Genomic DNA, 23,789 nt, shown 5'->3' on the forward strand with positions numbered 1-23,789 from the left:
CAAATCTTGGGTCTGTTTTTTTACTGTGTGACCTGGAAGAAGTAATGTAACCTCTCTGACCCTTGCTTTTCATATCACTAATCTATCCTATTATTTATTAATATGTATGCTGAAAAAGGGTATAACACATACAGCATAGTGTCTATCAGAGCAGATTCAGTATATATAATCAATGCCATTAATGTTNGCTTGTGGGCGTGCAACCCAGGCAGTCGGAGTCTGTGCTCTCCGCCTCCACGCTCTGCTGCCCGGATTTCAGGGATCTGCAAGTGGAACATGGTTTTCTATTGTCCTAATCCTGGCAACTTCGCCCATGCAGTTGCTGCCAGGCCCTGAGAGCGGTTGGCCCGGGGCCTAGAGAATGATTTTGGATAGAACAACTAGCACAGGGCAGAACAGTGCCAAATGTGTGCAGTTGGGGGCAAAGCAGAACGGATGACGGGAATGGCAGAGAACAGAGGGCACAAAAGCCCCAAGGGAACCAGGGTGGTGCTCGGTCCCAGCTGCTGTGGGAGGTGAGTCAGGAGAGGCGTCCTCACCAGGGTCTGGGTAAAGGCGTGAGGTCACAGGTTGAATAATTATTGGCAATCATTGATAGCTCAACTGAAGCAATGGTAGGAAGGAAACTCATTTCAGGTAAATAAAGGAAAGAGGGGTGACCCTTGTCCAAACCAAGGGATGGGGAGGTCTTGTGTGGGGGCAAAGACTGAAGTAGCCACAGCTAGAGGAAGTGGACACTGGCACAAAGAATTAATGGGACTTGCAAGGACTGGCTGTGGGCCCTGGGAGGGGCAGTTAAGAGTAGTGAAAACACCCTGGCTGGTGTAGCTCAGTGGATTGAGCACGGGCCTGTGAAGGAAAAGGTGTCTGGTTTGATTCCCAGTCAGGGCACATGCCTGGGTTGCAGGCCAAGTCTCCTCTGGGGGGTACACAAGAGGCAATTACACATTGATGTTTCTCTCCCTCTTACCCTCTTTCTAAAATAAATAAATAAATTTTAAAAAAAGAGTAGTGAAAACAGATGAGCTGCTCTCAATTCAAATCTTGGGTCTGTTTTTTACTGTGTGACCTGGAAGAAGTAATGTAACCTCTCTGACCCTTGCTTTTCATATCACTAATCTATCTTATTGTTTATTAATATTATGTATGCTAAAAAGGGTATAACACATACAGCATAGTGTCCATCAGAGCTGATTCAGTATATATATAATCAATGCCATTAATGTTATAATGAATTCATTTTGATATATGTAATATTATTGAATTTTATAAATGTATGTGAAGGAGTTTTTATTTCTTTCCAAACCCTCAGCAGAAAAAAGAAAATAAGTCATCAATGTCAGCGGTACCAGTTGAGTCCAAACCGGATAAACCATCTGAAAAGGTATGAAGGGAGCAGTGCAGTTCTGCCTGAGATATTTATTCATAGCCTCTCTATCAAGATCTGATTTCTTGAGGCAAACAATATGAGATGGGGGTAACTTAAAGAACCTTTTTAATGATTTGCTTTAAGCTAATATAACTGGGTTGAAAGTGTGATATTCCCACATATGTTTATAATTTTTTATAGTGTAACCCCCTGCTCCAAAAACTCCAGTTACATACATCTCATGAAGATAACACTCATTTCTTTTCCTGCAAATATACCTTCTTTAACCAGAGGCATCACTAAAGAATGTCAGGTAGTTCTTCATTCTGAAATTCCCAGTTGAATCAGTCTAAACCTAGCAGGCCCCTCCAGCATTGTCCTGTTACCCAAAAGGTAGCAGCTTCCATCCAAGGTCAGGGCGGTCAGGGCACATATGTACCTAGGTCGCAGGTCCGTTCCCTGGTCAGGGCACATACAGGAGGTGGCAGATCAGTGTCTCTCTCTCACAGTGACCTGTCTCTCTCTCTCTCTGTCTCAAATCAGTAAATCCCTGGGTGAGGAGACTTTAAAAAAAAATTAAAGTTAGCAGGCCCCAAATTTTATTACATTAACAGGTAGTTACAAAAAAAATTGTTCACTTCTCTTTTTTTATCTTCACCTCCTTTCTCTCTCTCTCTCTCTCTCTCTCTAAAACTCAATACATTAAAAAAAATTAGAATCTGTACTCTGAGACTTTGCATGATAAGGTTTAACCAAGACCAGATTTAACTCTTTTGATATTTGAAGAACTTTTGATGTTTGGTATTTTTCTACACAGAGTGGTATTTTGTAGTTTTAAAAAATCAAAAGTGTAGTATATAACAAATAACATTTAAATACCTGTTTTCTTTTCAGTCAGGCATGGATGCTGCTTTGGATGACTTAATAGACACGTTAGGAGAACCTGAAGAAACTGAACAAGATAATACAACATATACTGGACCTGAAGTTTCGGTATGTGATCTCAGTATCTGTAAAGATTCATTCTTCATGGGTAGGAGAGCAAAATAAAGTCACGAGGTGCAGAAGTATACCTAGTGTTCTGTTGCTTAGAGAGAAGTAGGATGATGTTGGTATCAACAACAGCAACTGAAATTAGTGTTAGGATGGAAATGGTTTATCCTCTGGTTGCTGTACTATCACGTGGATTCAGGAAACACTCACTGATTGTGCTGAGATTATTGCTGGCATACAGCCCATTGGGTCACGAAAACTTTTCTGTCCTTAAGATTTGAGATCCATGGACTTGAACTTATTTTGATGGCTAGATATTTACCATCTTCAATTCATCCCTATTCTTAATTCCTTAAAAGCAAGAAAATTATATGAGAGCTTTTTAAAAGAAAAAAAAAAGGTGCCATAAGCTGGAAGGAAGTATGTGCAACAGAGACAACAAAGAACCTGTGACAGAATTTACAAAGAGTTTTAAAACGTGAGAAGAAGACAACCCAATAGAAAGTTAGGAGGAAACTGGATGGGCTAATAAACCATGAAAGTTTCCCTAGTAAGTAGGAAAGTGGTAGTAACACATGGAGAGGAACCACTTCACACTTATCGGATTGGGACAAGCTGTACAAGTCGGACAGCTCACGGGGAGCTCATGGGTGTGGAGGACGTGCACCCTCTTCAACCAGCAGTTCCGCGTCCAGACCGAGTCCCCAGAGGGAGCCTTGCACCCTGCACGAGGGGTTAGAAGAACAGCCGTGTGCAACAGGAGACAAGATAATACATGGGGTACTTTGTAGTGATTAAAGTGGACTACTTATATGTCAACATGGACACAGAAACTTAATTTTGAGTGAAAATACATTACATGTATTTACAGCATTACATTAATGATATGTAGAATATATACCATTTATATAACATTTGAAAATATGCAAAGTAATGCTGTATATTGTTTGTGGATGCCTGCATGTAGAATACCCATTTTAAAATGTGCTCAACTTCGGATGGATGTGGTAAAGTTCAGGGTGGCAGCTATCTCTGGCTAACACGGAGGAGGAATGGGGCTGGAAAGGGCTTAACAGGAGATGTCATTCTGTCTAACTTTTTGTAGAAAAGAACTATCAATCTGATAGAGTTAGGTGTGGGTTATCTAGACATTTGTTGTTATCAACTATTTTTGTATGAATTGGAAACATCAAGGAAATACATTTAAAGTCAAATGTTCTTTAATATAGGAATCAAGTTTAATATAGTGATTTGAATATTTCCTAGCATTACATATGGGTTAAGCTAATTAAATAAGGGAAAGTATTTGTATAAGCTTCGAATTTCAGAGTTGTGTCAAGTATTGACTTAATGTTTTACTTCAGTAGTTTTTATTTCAGTAGTTTCGTAAATTAAGAATGGCATAGTATTTGGTTTCAGAATATGCATATAACATTCTCAACTAATTAATTACACAGTACCCCTGTGTGTGTGATTTTATTACAGGATCCCATGAGCTCTACCTACATAGAAGAATTGGGTAAAAGAGAAGTCACAATTCCTCCGAAATACAGGGAGCTTCTGGATGTGAGTTAAATGACCATTTACTTTTACTTTACTGTTTCCTTTTTGGTTGTATAATCTTTATCACATCAATGTAGTCACGATTTTTTAAATTTAGGAAATCAAATGGGGCATCGGAAATTGTCATTACTGTGGCACTCACTGTATCAGTTTGCTAGAGCTGCCATGACAAAGAATCACACAGACCAGGTGACTTAAACACCAGAAATACATGGTCTCGCAGTCCTGGTGCTGGAAGACTGGAGTCAAGGGGCCGGGCAGGGTTAATTCCTTCCGAGGGCCTTGAAGGAAGATCTGGGCCAGGCCTCTCTCCTTGGTTTGTAGAGAGCTATCTTCTATGTATTTCTTCACATGGTCTCTCTATGGCTACCTCTGGCCCATATTTGCCCATTTTATAAGTACACCAGTTCCATTGGATTAGAGCCCACCCTAATGTCCTTGTGTAGCTTTAATTGCCTCTTTAAAGGCCCTATCTCCAAATACAGTGGCATTCTGTAATACTAGGGGTTAGGACTTCAACAGGTTGATTTTGGGGAGGACATAATTCAACCCATAGCAGTCACAGAGCAGCACATTTTGCTGATTGTAAGGATTAATTTTGCCTTCTCAACATTATCAAATTAATATTTGTTTCAGAAAAAAGAAGGGGTCACAGGGCCTCCTCCAGACCCTCCGGTGAGTTTACATAAATATCTTCTAAGATAAAAAAGAACACTTTTTATATCTTTGGTTGGTGGACAGGGCTGTATTGTGGCTAAAGTAATCTCTAAATCGGATTAAGTTTTCATCTGTTCGGAGGAAGGGGGTGAACGAGGGTGGGAGATGTCTCAGTGCTCACTGGTTTCATACAGAATTCTTTGGAGAGGAAGAAAAATGGAGTCAAGAAAGTTTTGGGATAAAATAAGTGTTAATAAAAATAGAATGGGAACATCCCAACATGTAATGCATTTAGAAGAGGGAACAGAAACATAACATTGCAAAACCCATTGACTTCCAAACACAGGCTTTCCTCTGAGTTACTTTATTAACCAGTCTCATATGGCGGTGAAGGGCCTGCAAAGTACACTCTCTGTTGGGTTTACGGTCTGATCTTTCACTTGAATAATTCCCCGTGTTACCCATCGTGGTGCCTGTTTCTTTAGAAGCCTGCGGGGCCCGATGAAGCCATCGATGCCTTGTCATCTGACTTCACCTGCAGTTCTCCTGCCCCTGGGGGAAAGAAAACTGAGAAGGTATTCTTTTTAATGTTACTGGGGCACCTTGTTAGAAACCCTCTCAACTTTAAAACAACTTTTTAGTTCTGGTGTTTACATTTCCCTCATCTATAAATGTAATCTTTTGTCTTGTCTTTTTCAGAAATCTACGGGAGAAGTGTTAAAAGCGGAGTCGGCCAGGGTGATCAAAAGTGCTGTTCCACCCCGTGAGAAAAAAAGAAAGGTGGAGGAGGTATAAATAATTACTTTTAAAAAAATAACTGGGGTCTGTGAGACAGCAGTTGCTTTCCTGAGCTTGAGCTCGCTGAGTCAGGACAGTGGTGTCCTGAGGAGCATCTTTTCTCCCTGGGATCCGTGGGGAATGGTGAGACCAGTCATGGTGATATTCACTGCCAGACAGGTCTTCTGTGTTTCTGCAAATGCTTGCGGGAGATTTCAGCAAATCTTCTGGTTGGGAATGAAGACTGTCCCATTACAATATACGAGGGCAGGACACCAGGAAAATTAGACTCTTAGAACATAAAATCTTCAGTGTGGTCTCCTCGAGGAGTTGGAGCCTTGTGAAGTCACTAGAGGGGTGTTGTAGCTGCTCCTGTCCACCTCTCTTGGCCACAGTCAACTCTGACGAATTCTCACGAATCCTGAAATGTGGTCCTCCCAGCCCTGGGCTGAAAGAGAAAAATACGCCCACTGCACGCAGTCCAGATAATGCAACAGTTTCTGTTGGAGCAGCTCTGCCTCTCTCCTGCTGGAGCGACAGTTTTTTTTATCTGGCTGGCGGGGAGCAGTGAGAGGGCCACACCCCTGCCAGTGGGCGTTCCTGCAGTGACTGCCTTTGGGCCTTCAGAGAAGAAGGCAGCCACTGCCTCTGCCTTCCCTGCTTCCTGGGCCTAGGTGGTTTGCCAAAGGACAGGTTGCCAGAGGCATGTTTTGAAAAAGAAAGACAAGACAGTGAAAGTTTTACTTTTGTGGCTTTTATTTTGATATGAGTGCTTTGTAATGGCATAATTATGGTCACAGTTATACTTCTAGCTTGCTAAATAAGAGGTGCAGTGTGCCCCTGGGGCACTGTTGCCGTAACAACGTGGCTTGGCCCCCATTTTCACTCCCTGGTAAGTTCTCTATTATTTCTCTCTCTCGCTAGGTTTCCCATAAAATTGCCTTCCTGAAATCCTTTTCCAATCCACGATTCATCTTTTAGATTTGAAAATTGTATTTCACAAAGAAGTGGATCGATTGTTCAAGCTGAGGAGAGACTCTCTTTTTTTAATGGACAGAATTTTTCCTTTGGAACAGGACACAATGAGCGACCAGGCCCTGGAGGCTCTTTCGGAATCGCTGGGCCGCCGGAAGTCCGAGCCCGAGCTCGATCTCAGCTCCGTCAAGGAAGTGGACGAGGTAGGGACCGTGGAGGCCATACACGAAGCCTGCTGGTCTGCGGGGCACCAAACTAGATGTGCTGTGCATGTTTAGAATTCTTGCTTAACGTCTGTTTTATTTCAGATTTAAAATGAACTCCTCCTCATTCTGCCTTACTTTCAGGGTCTCTGGTTAATTTAGATAGTGGTCGCTGGGGAGTTAGCAACCAAGAAGGATATTTGAGGATTTGTCTTGTAAACCATGTAGAATTTTAGTATTTAAAATGAACACTAATCTCCTTTGCCAATGCTTAAATGACACCTGACTGAACGAGATAACACAGAGGCAATGGCCTGGTGAGGAATAGGTTTGTCTGCTCTTATGGAAGTTGGAAGTTTGTATTTTCTGAGGGTTTGGGGCACTTCTGTTTATAAGGAGAGAGGAAGATGACTGCAGGTGGGCGGAGAGATCCTTTTTATCGCTCTGGGGGAAAATGTTGAAAATGTGTCTTAAACTAAAAGAATAAAACCCAGCAACAATGACCCTGTAACCGAAGCTGCTGCATGTTGCGAACAGGATGCCGGGGAGTTATTGTCCCCACACATAACAAGATCTTCACAAGCGTAAGCCAAAGCAGGCTTGTATTTGGTGGAACAGAGCTGTAATATTAAATTACAATTTTTAAAGAATATTTAAAGAGTCCTCTGTGGGGGAAAGAGAAAGGAAGAGAGTTGCCCTGGGGACTTCCCAGCAAGGCGGTGTCCTGGGGGCCAGGCATGGGAGAGCAGCCTGGGGACCCTCCGGAGCACCGCCACCCTATCAGCTTAGCCTGGGGGGCTGGCAGGTGCTGCTGTCACAATGCCTGCCTCTGTGGTCACTTCCTGTTCTGAGTCACTGGGGAAGGTGAGCCTCACCTACTCCCAGCAGCTCTCCCAGAGGCTGGGACCACCCTGAGCACAATGGGCCAATTTCTATCTTCGACTCTCCTGGAGGGCTCACCAGACGCAGCGTGGCACAGCGAGCTTTGTGAAGGCGAACCCGGGGGAGCAGGGGAGGCAGTCCTTGTCCTCCAGGACCAAGTAAAGTGTGGGGAGGAAGGAAATGTGGGGCCTAGTTAAAGACCAAGTATAAATGGCCCCTGGACATGGACAACAGGATGGGGATTGACTGTGGGGGCAGGGGGTGGGCGAGGCATGAGTGAGCAACAGGGAAATCTGGGACACCTGTAATAGAACAATAATTTAAAAAAATACACAACATGGGATGCACTTACAAAGAGCACCCAGGTAGAAGCCCGTCCAAAGGAAAGAGGGGTCCTGGGGGAACCTGGAGGGGTAATATGAGAGCAAGCTGGGCTGTGGTTATGGGGCAGTGAGCCACTTGTACTTTCACCTCGGGCTTTTTACAGATAATTAGGGTGGTTTCATAAGACAGTAATTTGGGGAGGGAAGCTATAAACATAAATCACAGGACAAAAAGAGGCCTAGAGTGACTAAAATCAGATGTAGAACATATTAAAGAAGTTATTAAGTGGAATTTTTACTACGTGACGGTGGAGTCATTGCTTTCTGGATGGTCTGATGCTGTGATAAGGCTCATGAAGGGCATTTTCTGTAGGAGTTCACAACCACTCCGGTACCTTGCGCGCCAGAGAGCCTCTGAGGAAAAACTACTTAATGCTTCAGAGAAGGGATCTGTGCCTGCTTGTCACTTTTATAAGATAGCATAACATAAAGTAATGTTTATTCTGCTACCTCATTAGTAATCTTCCCCATTTCTGTGTGGTTATCTAGTCTATTTCAATTCAGTAGGTATTTCCTAGATATTTCCTTCCAATGTCTGCAGGTGGGACGAGGTGGGGGGAGGCCAGCTTACTTGCCCATCACTCACCTTCTGCTGTAGATGGTGGTGGAGGGGCCAGAGGCCATGCTCAGGTGAGCTTCACTCACGACCCAGTTCCTAACAGGCCACGGACTGGTACCAGTCCTTGGCCTGGGGATTGGGAACCCCTGATTTAAAGTATATAAAGATCAAAAAGGAATAGAAAGGACCTAGCTGGGCATGTAATCTTTGTTGTGAGCAGGACTGAGTGGAGTGGAGAGGACAGTCTTATCAGACAGGTGACCTTGACTTTCATGCAGGCTGGTTTATAGGCTGAGACCTCACAAGGCCATGAACTGAGAAGTTCCACTGCACAATAGGGCCCTCTCCGTTATCTGCAATAAAATATAGCTGGAAATGTTTGGGGAAAAAAGCTTTTATCCCTTTTTGAGAGGGGTTATTCTATAGAACAATAAAACTGCAATTTGAAGCCTAGAAGAGTGCCTGGTTCATTAAAGTACTTAATAAATATTCAAAAATTAATTGGTTAATTAAGCATTCAGTGGAGAACTACAGTCTTAGACTGAGATGTAGGTGGAGCGGTGGGTTGAGCTGAAATTTGCTAAGTGGCGCTGGTCCGCCCTTTGTGCCCAGGAGCTCCTTGGTTTGGAATTTAAATCTATGCCTTGATATCGGTACAAATTGTTACCTATCATAGAACTTCAAATTACTCAGCAATTGTTTAAGATGCAAATGTTATATCTTAGAAGCTAGGGATCTATTTTAGAACTACTATGCACCTTTATTTTTAATGGAGTTGGCTGTTCATGGATCATGAATCCAGTGGAGTCCTGGTGTCATGGAGGGAGTCCGTGTACTAATAGAAGAGGTAAAGCCAGTTGTCCGTGGGTCAGCCAGGACATGCGATGGGCTGCTCTCCCATTTCTGGACTGTGGTCACCATTCAGGACACAGAGTTTTCTCCCGTGGAGATAACTGCCTCATTGAATAAGAAAGATGAAAGCTGTTAAAGTAGTTGCAGCCAACTTCTACACTGTGCTTAAACTGTCTCAGAGGATATTTTATTGACTTTCCTCTGGTGATCCTTACAAGTCAGTAGCTAGGTAAGGATTACAGCAATTCACCCCCACCTTCTTCATGTATAGCTGAAGAAACTGAGCAAAGGGAAGACTAAGGTTGTATAGCATCTTAGGATATATAGCCCCTCCCCACATTATATAGCCCCTCCCCAGGTTATATAGCACCTTCCCAGGGGGGCTGGCTGTGCTGTTTTTCCTCAGTCACCCCCCTTGCTACCTTTCTCAAAGCCACTTCCTGTAGTTGACAAGCACGTACAGACACTTTTATCTAATTTGATCTTCTCTACAACACCCATGCAATACATAAAGTGATACCATTTTATTTTACATGTATTATCCAATTTTTTCTCTCCACTTTCATCAGGCAAAAGCCAAAGAAGAGAAACTAAAGAAGTGTGGTGAAGATGATGAAACAGTCCCATCAGAGTACAGATTAAAACCTGCCACGGTATGTTGTATTTGGTGCATAACCGCAGTGCACACTTCTGGCTTTCTGTCATGCTTTGGGCGTCTGTCCCCATTATGCTTATGGGCACATCTGTTCTGGTTCACATACCCACTCTGAAAACCCTGCATGCCTTCTGCTCTGCTCTCTACAGTCGAACTCTTTAAGGAGTGGTTTCCTAGTTGTGATCATATCTTTATTAAAATTCCCACAAATTCAAGTGTTTCTACTATAAACAATGCTTGACATAGACTCTTAACCTTAAAGTAGAAGGAACAATTTGGGAATAATTTTTTTCTCTACCTGCTGTGTGGATAAAAGCACCATAGCTCTAAGTGTTTGTAAACGTACACCTGTTTGTCAGTATCCTCAGTTGAAGTTATGTTGGTTTTGGTTTGAGGTGAGGTAAGGATGGTGGATTAACTCCTATAATTACATCTGAAATTTATCTTTGATGTAATATACATAAACTTATGACTGAATATAGTGTGATTGTCATAAGTTCATAGATGGACAGTTTTTTATTTTCAGAAATATTCTAAGTTGTGAAACCTCATATCCCCCCCCAAAAAAACAAATAAAACAATATTTTGGGAATAATATCTAGCTCTTTAACTGGATTGGAGAATTGGGACTTTAAAAAAATCTTTAATTAATGTAGATGCACATTTCTTGCTAAAGATATTTTAAAATTCAATTTTTCTATCAAACATGAAATTTCTAAAGCAACTTTTTAAAAAAGTAAATGTGCATTGTATTTGATATTTAGTCTCTTGAGTTTTACATCTCAAATCTTTATTCTGATACTGTATAAAAGATAAATCTGAAATGAAAATTCACTTAAATAAAGGAAAAAATGCTCTCCTCTCATACCTTGGAATTCCTCAAGACAAACATTAATGGGACTTGAAAGCAAAATTTTTAATTTCATTTTCAATGAATTTTCAATTTCATTTACAGGATAAAGATGGAAAACCACTACTGCCAGAGCCTGAAAAAAAATCGAAGGTTGGGAGATTAATTTTTTCTGGATACTTTAAAGCAATAGGACTGTGAAGTACAGATGATTTTGACAGACAGGGTTCCGCCGTGGAGACTTGACCCAGCACCCTGGCATTAAGGAGAGGGAACTTCTGACAGCAACACTGGGCTCAGAGCCGTGACGCCTTTCCACATACTTTAATTAGTTTCCCCAGGGATTAACACCAGACTGTTATAAATTTCTAGGTGACATTCGCTGACCATTAGGAGCTAATGTCAAGCGGGCCCTTAAATTAGATTGCTAACACTGAGCGCTTGATACTAATTACAGCAGCAAACACTCTAGTGACTCTACACTGCCCTTGCGCACACTGGTGTCAACCAGGGCAGCTACCTACCTGGGTGATACTGAGCACCATTTATCGATCATTCACCTAGCGCCTGACACTGCACTAGATGCCTTTCATATGCTATTGTTTGAGTCCTCACTGAGTGAGGAGGGTGCCATTATTCCCATTTTACAGGTGAGGAAACTGAGACACAGAAAGATTATATAAAGAGCCTAAGGTCACACAGCTAAGAAATAGCAAGGCCAAGACTCCAAAGTCAGGCTGCCTGACACTGGGGCCCAGCGTCGGAGACCCCTGTAATTCTGTCGTGGATTACTGTTACTAGCCAGAATCTAATGACATGCCCCGGACAAATATTCACCTGAAGGAAGTAGGGATAACAGATTTCCTGCCCAAACCCCGATAGTCATAGGAGAGCAGGGACACGACCTGTCCTTCCTCTGACTTATTCAGGCGGGAAGCCATTAGGAAGTAGAAAAGTGACCATAAAAGAAAATAACTATACACACCTTCATTGGAAAGAACAGGCAATTTTATTTGAACAAAATTACTTTGTAATTGAAGTGTCAGGAAAACTTTAAATATACCATTAACATTTTTGTGGTACTGAGGTGTTTAATGTTCCTTATTTGTTGCACAACATTTATATCTTGATAAATGAAATGCCCTGTATTAATTAGCTTTTTTAGACCCTAAAGTGTAGGGATGGGCAAAAGTAGGTTTGCAGTGGTTTGTATGGAAAATAATTCAATGATTAATAAATCATAAACAAGAATAAACTTTGTGTTTCGCATATTTACATGCTACTTTTGCCTCACCCTCTATGGCCAAATATATGTTAACCAGAAAAAATTCTTTATGAAAACTTATTTAACAAAGTAAAAAACAGTCACTTCATAATGTACAATGACTCTTATATTTCAGCCCTTGAGTGAGTCTGAACTCATAGACGAGCTGTCAGAAGATTTTGACCAGGCCAAACGTAAAGAAAAACAATCCAAGCCAACTGAAAAAACAGAAGTATGTTTCTAAAATTCGGTCTCTGGTTTTGCTTGTTTTTTAATGTTTTTCTGTAATCTAAAAAATGTGAGGCCAACAGTATTTCAGCATGAAGTGATTGACAAAAAGGCCCGTTTTGCCACCTCTGTCTACGTGCGGTGTTTGTTTTGCCTCTTTCTGAATGTGCTTTCTTTCCCCAAGCTGACCCAACTTTCTTGTGATTTAAGTCCTGTAATTACTCCGTCAGGAAGGCATCCACACCCATGCTTTCCTTTCTATTTCTGCCTCTGGAACTGCCGTCCTTCAAGTTGTCATCACTCACCTCCAGGTGGCAATGGCCTCTGTCTTCAGTCTCCTTCCGGTCCATCCCATATGTCCACCAGAATTACTCTTTCTCCAGCAGGCTTGTAGTCACATCGTTCCCCTGCTCCAGTCCTCAGGAGCTTCCCATTTCTCACAAAAGTAAAGTTTCTGCTAGTGTGTTCTGGTTCTAGCTTCCTTTTCTGCCAAGGTGCGTCCCCATGTCCCTAAACTATGCCATTAAGTATGTGGCTCCATGGCTGTTCTCATAATGGTTCCTCCTGTCTGGAATAACCTCTCCTCCTAATTTTAGATCAGCTGAGATCTTAGTCATCCCTCTAAGGCTCTGCTAAAATATGGCCTTTGTCTCCTGGAACCCGACTAGCCTTGCAAGTCTTATGAAGCAGAATATAACATGCCAGGGGGCGGGAGTGGGGGGCGGCTGTCATCCTTTCTTTATATGTCGCTGTTAAGGCATTTGTTGCAAACAAGTTTTTAGTTCTTGGTCCTTCTCTACATCTTATATTTATACATAGTTTTAAATAGTAAGTTCTTTGAAAGAAGAAATTACATCCTATTAATGATCATCTGCAAAACACATTACATATTGTATAGACTTCCATAAATGCCTGGATTTAAACTGCTTATTTGAAATTTCACCTTGGGATAAAATAAGACAGTACAGTGGTTCTCAAACTTTAGCATTCACCAGGATCACTGAGGGTCTGTTGAAACAGATTTCTGCGCCCTGCCCCCGGAATTTCAGATTTAGTGTGTTGGCGTGGGGGCCCAAGAATGTGCATTTCTGACAAGTCTGGTATTGCGGAGGCTCCTGGCCAGGGACCACACTGTGAGAACTCCTGGGATAGGGTCACTGCTATGCATTTGTACATAGCTTTATATTTACAGTGTACACGGTGCTTTTCAATATATAAAAGTGATGTCTTTATAGAAAATATTACATAGCATTATATAATTAGTATATTATTATATGATGATTAATAGTAAGAAACAAAAACAATAATAGTTTCTAAAATGTATTGAGTTTACTGTTTCCAGGAACCATGCAAAACACTTCACAGGTTAGCCCATTGGAGCCCCATACCACCCTTGAGATGTAGGTGCTGCTATTTTCCTCATTTTCCAGGTGTGGAAACCGAGTGTCAGAGAGATTAAGTAACCTGCCTAAGGTAAGAGGTGGAACGAAGTTGGAATAATGGTGACCAAAGGGTTTTAGCCTTGACTTATTTACTGCTTAGCAATTTTAGGTATCTGAGAAAGTCAGGCTCACAGCTACAATACAACAGTGTATTGTTCATTCATCGTTGTTCAGTGTTCCTAGCCAGATATTTCAGAAAATTCTTCACTGTACCTGCTTCTTTCCCCAGGACTCTCAGGCGGCTGCCCCGGCTGCCGGGGCGGAGGAGGTGCCTCGGGCCTCCATGTGTAGTATACAGTCAGCACCTCCCAAGCCTGCGCCCTCGGTGAGTGCATTGAGAATGGCCCAGGATGTCCCTCCTGAGCATTTTCTGCCCTGTGCACTAACATGTGATTTTATTCTGACAAAACAATAAGATCATTTACCATAGCATCTACTATTTGGGGCTTCAGGATATGCTAGAAACTCAGGCTATATTTGATTTTTTGTTTTTATCCTCACTGAGGACATGCTTACTGATTTTAGAGAGAGGGAAAGGGAGGGAGGGGGAGAGAGAGGGTGAGAAATATCAATGTGAGAAGGAAATATTGATCAGTTGTCTCTTGTAGGTGCCCCAGTCAGGGACCAAACCCACAACCTAGGCCTGTGTCCTGACTGGAAATTGAACCCACAGCTTTTCGGTTTACGGTACCAGACTCCAGCCAACTGAGCCACATTGGCAGGGCTATATTTAAAGTTTTAATTACTTAAATTACTACAAGTTCTGTGTTTCTTCCACCTTCTGAAATTCTTTCTAGTTCCTCAGCTATTGAGAGTAATCATGCTCTTTTGCATTCCTGCACTTTCAAGCTTATCTGGAGTTGCACACACAGCCTGATGCTACCTTTTCCTGACTCTCCTGGTGGAAAAATCCGCTCCAACATCATCATGACCCACCCCACTGTCACCTGAAGGGGAGGATGGATGGGCTCAACTCCTGCCTTTCTTCAGTTCTTGCCTCTTTCTCATTGTCTATCTTTTGGATGAAGTATGACATTTAACTAGTCAAATCTTTGCTTCTTTTTGAATTTGTTAGCCGATAGCATCTGACTTGGAGAATTACATCCAAGTCCTATATAAGGCATATCAATGGAATATGTTCATTAACCCAGACTTGGTGGCTTGTACTCTGAATAGCTCTCTTGTTCTAGAGGCTTTACAATGTCTTCTAATTAAGTTTTCACAGGGACACAGTAAAATTTAATTATCTCTCTATTATAGATGAGAGAAATTAACCTCTACATTGACCTTGAACAATTCACTTAACCTGTCAGAGCCTCAGCTGAAATGAAAATAGGGCTCCTGCCATCAGCTGTCTTCAAGTCTAGTGTGGGTATGGGCCATATCCCAATGGGTGCCTGTGGGTGCCTCACTCTCCAGGGAGAATTAGGAAAGGCTTTTGGGGAATGGGCAGGATCACGCTGAGACTAGGGCTGTGTTGATGGGGACACCAGCTGGCCAAGGAAAGGCCAAGCACAGAGGAGTGAGGCACTTGGTATACTTGGGATAAGTGCGTTTAGTGGTTTGAGAAGAAGGTGTAGGACAAGTATCCTGGGTGTCCTGAAGTGGCTGCGTCCTGCCAAGGAAGTCCTTGATGCCAACTGCAGATCCCCTCAGCGTCCAGGGTCTCCCTCCTGCCTTATATAGGATTTGACCCCCTTTGTTTGAGGTTTCCGGGTGCCCTCTAGAAACCTTTATGTTGTGGGAGCCCTGGGGAAAGACCAGGGGAGAGGAGAGAGCCGTTGAAATGAAAAAGGTGATGGCCAACAGTCCAGGGCAGAACTCTCGTGACTTCTCACACGGAGTGTGTCGGCCAGGGCCTCAGAGGACTCAGACAGTTCCTTTCCAGCTTTACCCTGGTGTGGAGTCAAGCACTGGGTATTTAGTGGACAGGAAAAAACAGAGCTCTTGTTTTTTCATTGTCTGACCTCCTTTCCTGGGCCTCTGTGCCACCAGCTCTGGTTACCACAGTTACCAAGATTACAGTCACTGAGGTCAGTTGGCATTTCTGGGATTGTGACATCCTGGGAAACCAGAGAGAATAGCTGCGGAGTGTAGTAAAGGTCAGAGGACTCAATAAAGCTCGAGGATTAGTGAGCAAAAGGTACAAAGACCAGAGGCAGGAGGCGAGTGTGTGCCCCGTGGAGTTATTGTTTGCATAAAAAGAAAGTTTATTCAGAAAATTCCGAGATCCAAGTTCTAGTTCTGAATCTGTTGATGTGAAATACTATAGAAACAGAAGTTTTAGTCCTTAGCCCTATTTCCAGATTACTTGGTTCTTAAGACTGCTGCTGCTTCCCTGAGCTTTTCTGACTATCTCACTTACTTATTTCCCGTTAAATTTATTGGAGCGACATTGGTTAATAAAATTATATAGGTTTTAATAAAAGTATAGAATTCTGTGATACACGATCCGCATACTACTTTGGGTGTCTACCACCCAAAGTCAAATCTTCTTCCATCACCATACATTTGACCCCCTTTCACCCTTCACCAATCCCAACCCCTTCCTTTGGCAACCACCAAACCACTGTCCAAATTCTCTGTTTTTCTGGTCTGTTCATTTGTTGCTTTCAGTTTAATATCCCATATATGAGTGAAATCTTGTGGTTCTTGACTTTTTCTGTCCGATTTATTGCACTTTGCGTGATCTCCGTCCATGTTGTTGCAAATGGAAGTGTTTCATCTTTTCTTTGAGCCTGAAAAGCACTTATTTCTGAAGCTGAATGGCACAGGCATGGGAAGCACTGGTTTCCAAAGATTCTACAGCAGAGAGCAGGAGAAAGCAGGAGAGGAGTGTGAGCAGGTGTCTGGGATCCAGCAGCAGCTCGTTGCTTGGCTGAGATTTGGAGGCAACTGTTGCAATTTAGGTATAATCCCTAACAGATTAGATAGATCAGTGAGTTTTGTTGCTCTTGGAATAAAATCTATGCAGCATCCAACCACTAGATGGTGATAAATCACTTTCCTCTCAGGTTCCCTTATCCTCTGTGGTGATTATTTCCTTTTGCGGTGACAGCTTAGCAGAAAACAACTTTTCTTATTTGGAATGATGGCCAAGCTGTAAAAGAGAAAGAGACTTTCACTCTACAATCCCAATATATACTCATTATGACTTTTATGATAAGAATAAACTTTGAGACTGTTTAGGGACTTTCACGTTTTTGACCAACAGTAGGAATTGATAGCACAACCTCGTCCCCACACAGCAGAAACAAGTTTAGTTAATGGTACTTATCTTTGTTATGTAAGATGTGTTGTTTTCTATTCTAGTCTTCCAGCACAAAAAAAAAAAAAAGTTCTGGTTGTGAACTATAAGTTGATTTTATGAGCCACTAATGTATGGATCCTGACCTGTGGTTTGGAAGGAGCCAGGTCTATTCCTTTTAGCCCCAAAGATAGTTTCTCCTTTGTACCGTTTGTGCTCTGTGTCCATCCAGTGTCTTTTTAAATACTCAAGTGGCCAGAGCTCACTACATCTTGAGGGGAGCACCTTTCATTTTGAACAGCTGGGCCACAGGCTGTCATTGTGCACACAGCTTAGTCAGTCGCCGGCGTCCACCCCATCTGTGTGAATCCATGTTGACCAGGAGGAGCAGCTGGGGAGCACAGGACCCTGAGCCTTTCAGCCGGGGCTCAGCAGGGCCGCCTCCTCTGGGTGCCAGGCCGTTTCACAGAACATAGAGAAGAATGTCCTCTCCTGGGCTTTTCTGGAAATCTTCCCTGTGCCCCCTGAGGAACCATCACCAGAAAATCGCTTCTTTCTGCTTTCCTGGCTATCACATTCTTGGTCACACGCCCTTCCATTATCTTCCTCGTATCCAAGCCAAAGCGGTGGTTAGATCTTGTCTCTTGTGCCAGTGTATCAGTCACACGCACTTAATGCTTAATAGAAGAAACTTGCTCTACTCTTTAACATTTTAGGTTTTTTTAAACATAGATTGTAATTCAGTTGATAATTTAAATTATTAAAAGGTAACATGTGCTTCTTATCGAGGCCTGATATAAAGATGTGCTCTTCTAAACTGTTTGAGGTAGTCTCTCTAAAAGGAGGCATTGGCCCTGGCCAGGTATCTCAGTGGGTTAGAGTATTGTCCCAATACACCAAGGTTCTGGGTTGGATCCCCGGTCAGAACACATATAAGAATCAACCAATAGATGCATAAATAAGTGAAATGACAAATTAATGTAACTCTCTCCCCACCCCTTTCACCTCTCTCTCTCAAATCAGTAAATTTTTAAAAAGTGTGAAAGGAGGTATTAACCACCTACTTGGTGTATCCCTCGGTGTGCTCTGAGCAGGGCCTGGTGCCGGACGATGCCGTGGAAGCCTTGGCTGGTAGCCTGGGCGAGCGGACAGCAGATCCAGAAGAGGGAAAGCCTGTGGAGGACAAAGTCAAGGTAATGCAGCCCAGATACTTCTGGAAAGTCACTATCATTGCTCGCTCTCGGTCCCCAGACAAGTTAGTGGTGTTTTTGTGCGTACCTGTTTACTCAGCTCAGCCTGAGCGAGCGAGCGTCTGTGTTTGAGTGTGGCGTGGACGGACAGCACGCATGAAGCAGAGCTCTGAGGCTCACCTTGTCCACCTGCAGCCCTGCTGCGGAGGCCTCAGGAGAGAAGTGGCAGTTGCCTGCTGCTCCTCGGGACTTCTCGTAGCCGCGCAGGCTTACCGGTGGGGTCTGAGCCTGCCAAACCGGGACATAGTGCTAAAGGGTAAAGGGCTGTATGCTTTCAATGCCTCTGGTCACATACATGTCCTAACCTAATGACAGATACATTTACCTCAACTTTAGTTGTTCAGGCATCCACTCTATGGAGAAAAGATGTATGAACACTGAAAATGGTATAACTTGTATTTAGGAGAAGGCCAAAGAAGAGGATCGTGAAAAGCTTGGTGAAAAAGAAGAAACAATACCTCCTGACTATAGATTAGAAGAAGTCAAGGTAAATCAGCTGGGGTATTTTTCTACTTGATTTTAATTCGTACTGAATTCTACATACATAAAGCAGGGACATGGGCACAAACCGAGAATACAAAGATCTTCTTTCTTAATATTTCAAACACCAAATAGTGCTAGTCCACTAATGTCCAGTTACTGCGCCGGATATGCAGGTAGAATATTCCTAGCTGGCCTTTGACTCCTCCCTGAAGTGAAAGAAACCTAATGTCTAAGCTACCTAACTTTCCCTGTCTATTGCAATACCAGAAATTAGAAAACCTTTATAGAGACAGGAAAAGGAAAATGAAGAACAATTTTTTCCTATGAGGAAAAATGTGCAACTTTTAGATATGAAAAAAAACTAAGAGTACCGTATTCTGTGTTTTGAATGTACAGATTGTTCAAAGCAGGTGACGCAGGGGAGACCCTGTTATGAACTTTGTAGTTCAAGTGCAGCCACCTGAACAGGGGCAGAGGCGTGGGCGGTAGAAGAGGTGTCAGCCGTCTTCACAACGTGCCATCATTTAAGAGGATATTCAACTCAACCTCATTAACGATGCAGGAAAATCAAACTGATACTCCTTTTACTCACCCGTGCACACTCGTCCATTTGCCTGGCAAGGGTGGGAATTCTGTTGAGCACTCCCAGATGAGAAGTTTACTATTCTGCTTGCTTCTGCATTTCACAGTTCAGTTGAAAACATGGCATTTCTACTAATTTGGGCTCATGCGTGTGCTGTCGCCAGGCTTTCAGAGAGCTTCTTATGGACGTCTGTCCCTACTCACCCCTGCCCCATTTCATAAAGGGAGGTAACTCTCTTCCGAGTAGGAATTGGCTGCTGCCTCCCTCCCTTTAGTAGCAGTTTTTAAGGAAGCCGGTGATTGGCTTTCCCTGACTACTTTATTCTGTGGTGGTTTCATCCACTTCTCAACTTGTTGACTTCACACATTACTTATTTAACATTTTCATGGGGGTTGGCTCGATCGATTTTTTTTTTTAATCCTATACTCCTATACTGTTACTTATCAGCTATGCTCACATCAGGCCTCTTCAGTGAGATTCAGCTCCCTGAGGATGGCCCTTAAGGTCCCCCTTCCAGACATGGGGTGACTTCAGTTGGAGTGTGGAGCAGATGTGCCCCTGGTGGTCCTGTGTATCACTTGGGGAATTTGCTGCCTTTGTAGCTAAAAGGGATGTTTGTATTTTATGGTTCAAGATAGGATGCACACCAAACAGCTATTGTTATGTTGACTGTTATCATTTTTAAAATCTGACGATCTAAGGGAAAAGAGGTCAGTTCCCCAGACTAATAGTAAGGTATTGCATGTTTCAGAAATTCTTGTTGCATACTGGTTGAAAATGAAAATCGCTGCTCTAAAGCATTTCACCTCTTCACATTTTAAATAAACCAAACAAAAGTCACCTTGACCAGTTTATCAGGAGAAATAAATATATACTTTTATGTTTATATAGTACAGTTATATATTTATATAGTTATATATATATAGTATATATTATATATACACTATATTACCGTATGTTCTATATGTATGTAAATATATATATATGTGGCTTAGCACTTATTTTTGTATATGTGGATAAATGGGATTTACCATTTATTTATAATTTTTTTACTACAGAGTCACAACAACTTTATTGATTTTGCCCTGTTACTCAGAAGTGGCACTTAGAGTCATTAGAAGCTTGGCGTCATCTCAGCCATAAGTTTCAGAGCGTCCTACCCACAGGATGAGCTTTCTGAGGGCAGGGACTTTGTCTGTCCTAGTTTCCATGGCATTCCTAGTGTTTACTGAGGGATTGGGCACAGAATCAGTACGTATTAATTGGCCATGTTACCTATAACATTATGTATTATATACACACACCGTAAAGTTAACCAGCTTTTTCCAAGCAACTTCTGCAAAGCCACCACCCCCCCCCAGGCTCACCCCTGGGCTCCCACAGTGTCCGGCCAGTGCCCCCCAACACAGCTCCACGTGCCACACTGCAGGAGCTGTTCACATGTTTTTGTCTGGCACTAGTAAGTGGGCTTCTGAGGTCACAAGCCGTGCCCAATCTGTTTGGGAGACCTTTGCCTAGGGAATGCCTGTTATATGTCAGCTGTGTGCTAACATGAACTAATTAGGGGCTATTCTCTGGGGAGAGAATCTGGTTTTTTGAAACAATGAATTTAATTGACAACATACATCAACATCATGTATAACCTGCTAATATTTACAAGGGTTCATGTTTAGGATATATGTGAAATGACCCAATGCCGTATTTTTCTCCTCCTGGACAGGACAAAGATGGAAAACCACTCCTGCCAAAAGAGTCCAAGGAATCACCTCTAGTAAGCAAGCCTGTTTTTCTCTTGAGTGTATCTTTCTCATTGGCCCTATCTGTAATTCAGGAAGGGCATAGCTTTCTTTTTAATGAGTTGATCAGCATATGAACAGTGATTCATTTTGAAGAGGAGGCCAATGAGGTGGTGTTTGATTCATTTCCTGGTTCTTACAGCCCTTGGATGAAGACATCCTTCTCGATGCCTTGTCTGAGGACTTCACTGGACCCCCAAACACTGCATCACTTGTAAGTCTGAAAGTCCTGGTTTTATTTCCTCACTTTTATTTTTACAGTGGCAGAAATAAATGGAAACTTATGACTTAGAATCTGCCTGGGTAGCTGAAGAAACAATCACAAAATTAATAGCCCTCAACGCACGGTAGCCATTAAAAATGTGCCGTGTCGTGAGGTATTGTTCCAGCATGGCGAATATTTTCAGCAGTGTAACTAATTAAACTGGGAAGCATGTATCCCAAGTTTCATAGGTGATTGGAATGCTATCAAATCCCATCACCTATGAAAAGAGAATTTAAAATTGGGTTTGTCTAAAAGTACTTCTTAGATATCTTTACCAGTTGGTATTCTGCAATTTGATCATTTTCCAAATTACCTCTAAGGAACCCTAGCTTCCTGTGGAATAGAAGCCCCTCAAAGGGAATTCTGTTACTAGAAAGCTTGGGAAATGTTGGGGAACAATAAGCAGGTTTCTTAACTGTAGGAGTTTTAGGACTTTCTATATGCACACATTGTAACTCTGTGGGAGTTCCCAAACTTAGGATCTGCAGAACCTTTCTTTGTGGGGTCTGGGTTATTTAATCCTATGTGGACAATGGCCTGGGAAATGCATGTCAGTTGAGGAACAGAATAGGTGACAAGTAGAAAAAAAATGATTCCTTGGAGTTGCCCGAAGTTTTTGCTCTCACATTTGAGGATATTATGTATGCTGTGTATATTAGTAACAGATTAGAAGATATAATTATGTAATGAGATGTCAACTTACGTAAAGAAAGCAGCAACAGAAGAAATGTTTAGAAAAACAAGACCATGAAGAAATTAAAACCCATACACCTAAGATAGTTTGACCAAATGTCTTAAGAATGGTGACAATTATTTCCAGTCATTTTATAAGTTAATATTTTATTAAAATAAATAGCAATAAGTTATTTGATATGACTGAACATTATTCTGAAATATATTTGAAAAATGAATGCATAAAATATGAAAAATAATGAAAATTATCTTTCACTCTTTTTAGGGAAGATTAACCTGACTAAACTTTGGACTTTTTAATACAATAATGGTACAAAAAATACAATTCTGATTCAGAAAGCAAAGTTACAGATCGATGGAAAAAGAAATCAAGAAATGAACATAAATGACAGATTTCGTATATTTTTTAAATGAACGAAAAAATTGTTTCAGAAAGATTCTGGAGAACTAGGCTATTTAACATTAAGAAAAAATAATAAAACAAAACTTAGACCATATAGCAAATGACAGTAGTATATTATTATACCTAATATATTATTAGAATTTAAAAACATCTGATAAATACCTGACTTGAGTAAGCAAGGCCATGGGAAACAGCCTTGTCATTCATTGCTTTTAGCAGAATGAATCCCTAGCAACTTCTGAGAGGGCAGTTGGTGGAATATAGCTAATACTGTAAAAAGAACCACCTCTGGCCCTGGCTGGTGTAGCTCAGTGGATTGAGCGTGGGCCTGCGAACCGAAGGATCCCTGTTTGATTCCCAGTCAGGGCACATGCCTGGGTTGCAGGCCAGTTCCCAGCAGGGGACTCACAAGAGGCAACCACACATTGATATTTCTCTCCCTCTCTCCTTCCCTTCCCCTCTAAAGATAAATAAATAAATATGTTTTTTAAAAGATTAAAAAAAGAAGAGCCACCTCTGAAACTTTGATTTAGGGCAACTAATTGCAAAGAAAAAGCTGAAAAACTGCAAACAACCTAAGTGTACAACAAGAAATGTGTAACGAACCATGAATTCTGTCATTAGATCATTGAACCGCATTTAGGTAAACCGTGTTTGCCCTTGTAAACAGGAAATTATGGAAAAATAATAACATGGAGTAAGAAATAAAGTAGAAATTGCTCTGAAGATTCTGTTGCTAAGTGTCCATTTGGATCAAGAGAATTAGTAATGATACAGCTATATTTAAATGATGGCATTGTAGACATAATTTTGTATATAACGTATTAATGAGCAAAATCTCTCCTTCTTATTTTAAACAAAAGCCATTTGAACATGATAAACTTTCAGCTGCCATCTCTGAACTGGCCTCCCAAACTGCAGCTCCAGCCACCCAATCTGCCGGCCCACCCCCTGCTACTTCGGTAAGCAACATGTTTTGTAAATGTTTACTTTCACAGTAACAACAACAAGGAGAAAGAAAACAGGACTTCTGCTTTGGCATAGATGGAGGCAGACAAAAACTGTTAGGAATACCAGGTACCTTCAGAAGAAGTAAGACTAGCAATTTAGGGAGATGGCAGAATATCAAAATGATTAAATGAAATAATGTATGTGAAAATATTTACACATAGTCACAAAGCTTAAATTGTTGCTTTATCAGAATTGAAAGTGCAATGTGCATTGCGTATGTATTTGAATTATTAGGTTTTTAAAAAATTTTTTAATTTTAGTTTTCTTGATATTTTATTTTCTCCTTTATATTTTTCTTGACACATGCTATAAATACTATCCATTATTTAACCTCAAGATTATTTTATGGAATTGTTTGGTGTTTGAACTTCTTCCCCCCAAATTAACAAATATGTCATGGAAGAGC

General features: G+C 41.7%; 1 protein-coding gene across 5 annotated transcripts in view; it reads left to right on the top strand.

The window, feature by feature from the left end:
* The window catches only part of CAST (calpastatin), a 134,562-nt gene that overhangs the window by 86,973 nt on the left and 23,800 nt on the right, over window positions 1-23,789 (top strand). For 4 of the 5 annotated variants that reach the window (XM_037032325.1, XM_037032327.1, XM_037032328.1 and 1 more), the window contains 16 exons: window positions 1,313-1,384; window positions 2,264-2,362; window positions 3,848-3,928; window positions 4,562-4,600; window positions 5,068-5,157; window positions 5,282-5,371; window positions 6,436-6,537; window positions 9,783-9,866; window positions 10,824-10,871; window positions 12,119-12,214; window positions 13,882-13,977; window positions 17,994-18,092; window positions 18,553-18,636; window positions 20,936-20,986; window positions 21,154-21,225; window positions 23,236-23,334. In XM_037032325.1, coding sequence (XP_036888220.1) covers window positions 1,313-1,384; window positions 2,264-2,362; window positions 3,848-3,928; window positions 4,562-4,600; window positions 5,068-5,157; window positions 5,282-5,371; window positions 6,436-6,537; window positions 9,783-9,866; window positions 10,824-10,871; window positions 12,119-12,214; window positions 13,882-13,977; window positions 17,994-18,092; window positions 18,553-18,636; window positions 20,936-20,986; window positions 21,154-21,225; window positions 23,236-23,334 — 1,302 coding nt within the window. The remainder of the gene's footprint in view (window positions 1-1,312; window positions 1,385-2,263; window positions 2,363-3,847; window positions 3,929-4,561; window positions 4,601-5,067; window positions 5,158-5,281; window positions 5,372-6,435; window positions 6,538-9,782; window positions 9,867-10,823; window positions 10,872-12,118; window positions 12,215-13,881; window positions 13,978-17,993; window positions 18,093-18,552; window positions 18,637-20,935; window positions 20,987-21,153; window positions 21,226-23,235; window positions 23,335-23,789) is intronic. The other variant, XM_037032326.1, reaches the window with a different exon arrangement.

The sequence above is a fragment of the Sturnira hondurensis genome, unplaced genomic scaffold, assembly GCF_014824575.4.
Source record: "Sturnira hondurensis isolate 20B ecotype Veracruz unplaced genomic scaffold, ASM1482457v3 Scaffold0021354, whole genome shotgun sequence".
Classification (NCBI taxonomy): Eukaryota; Metazoa; Chordata; class Mammalia; order Chiroptera; family Phyllostomidae; genus Sturnira; species Sturnira hondurensis.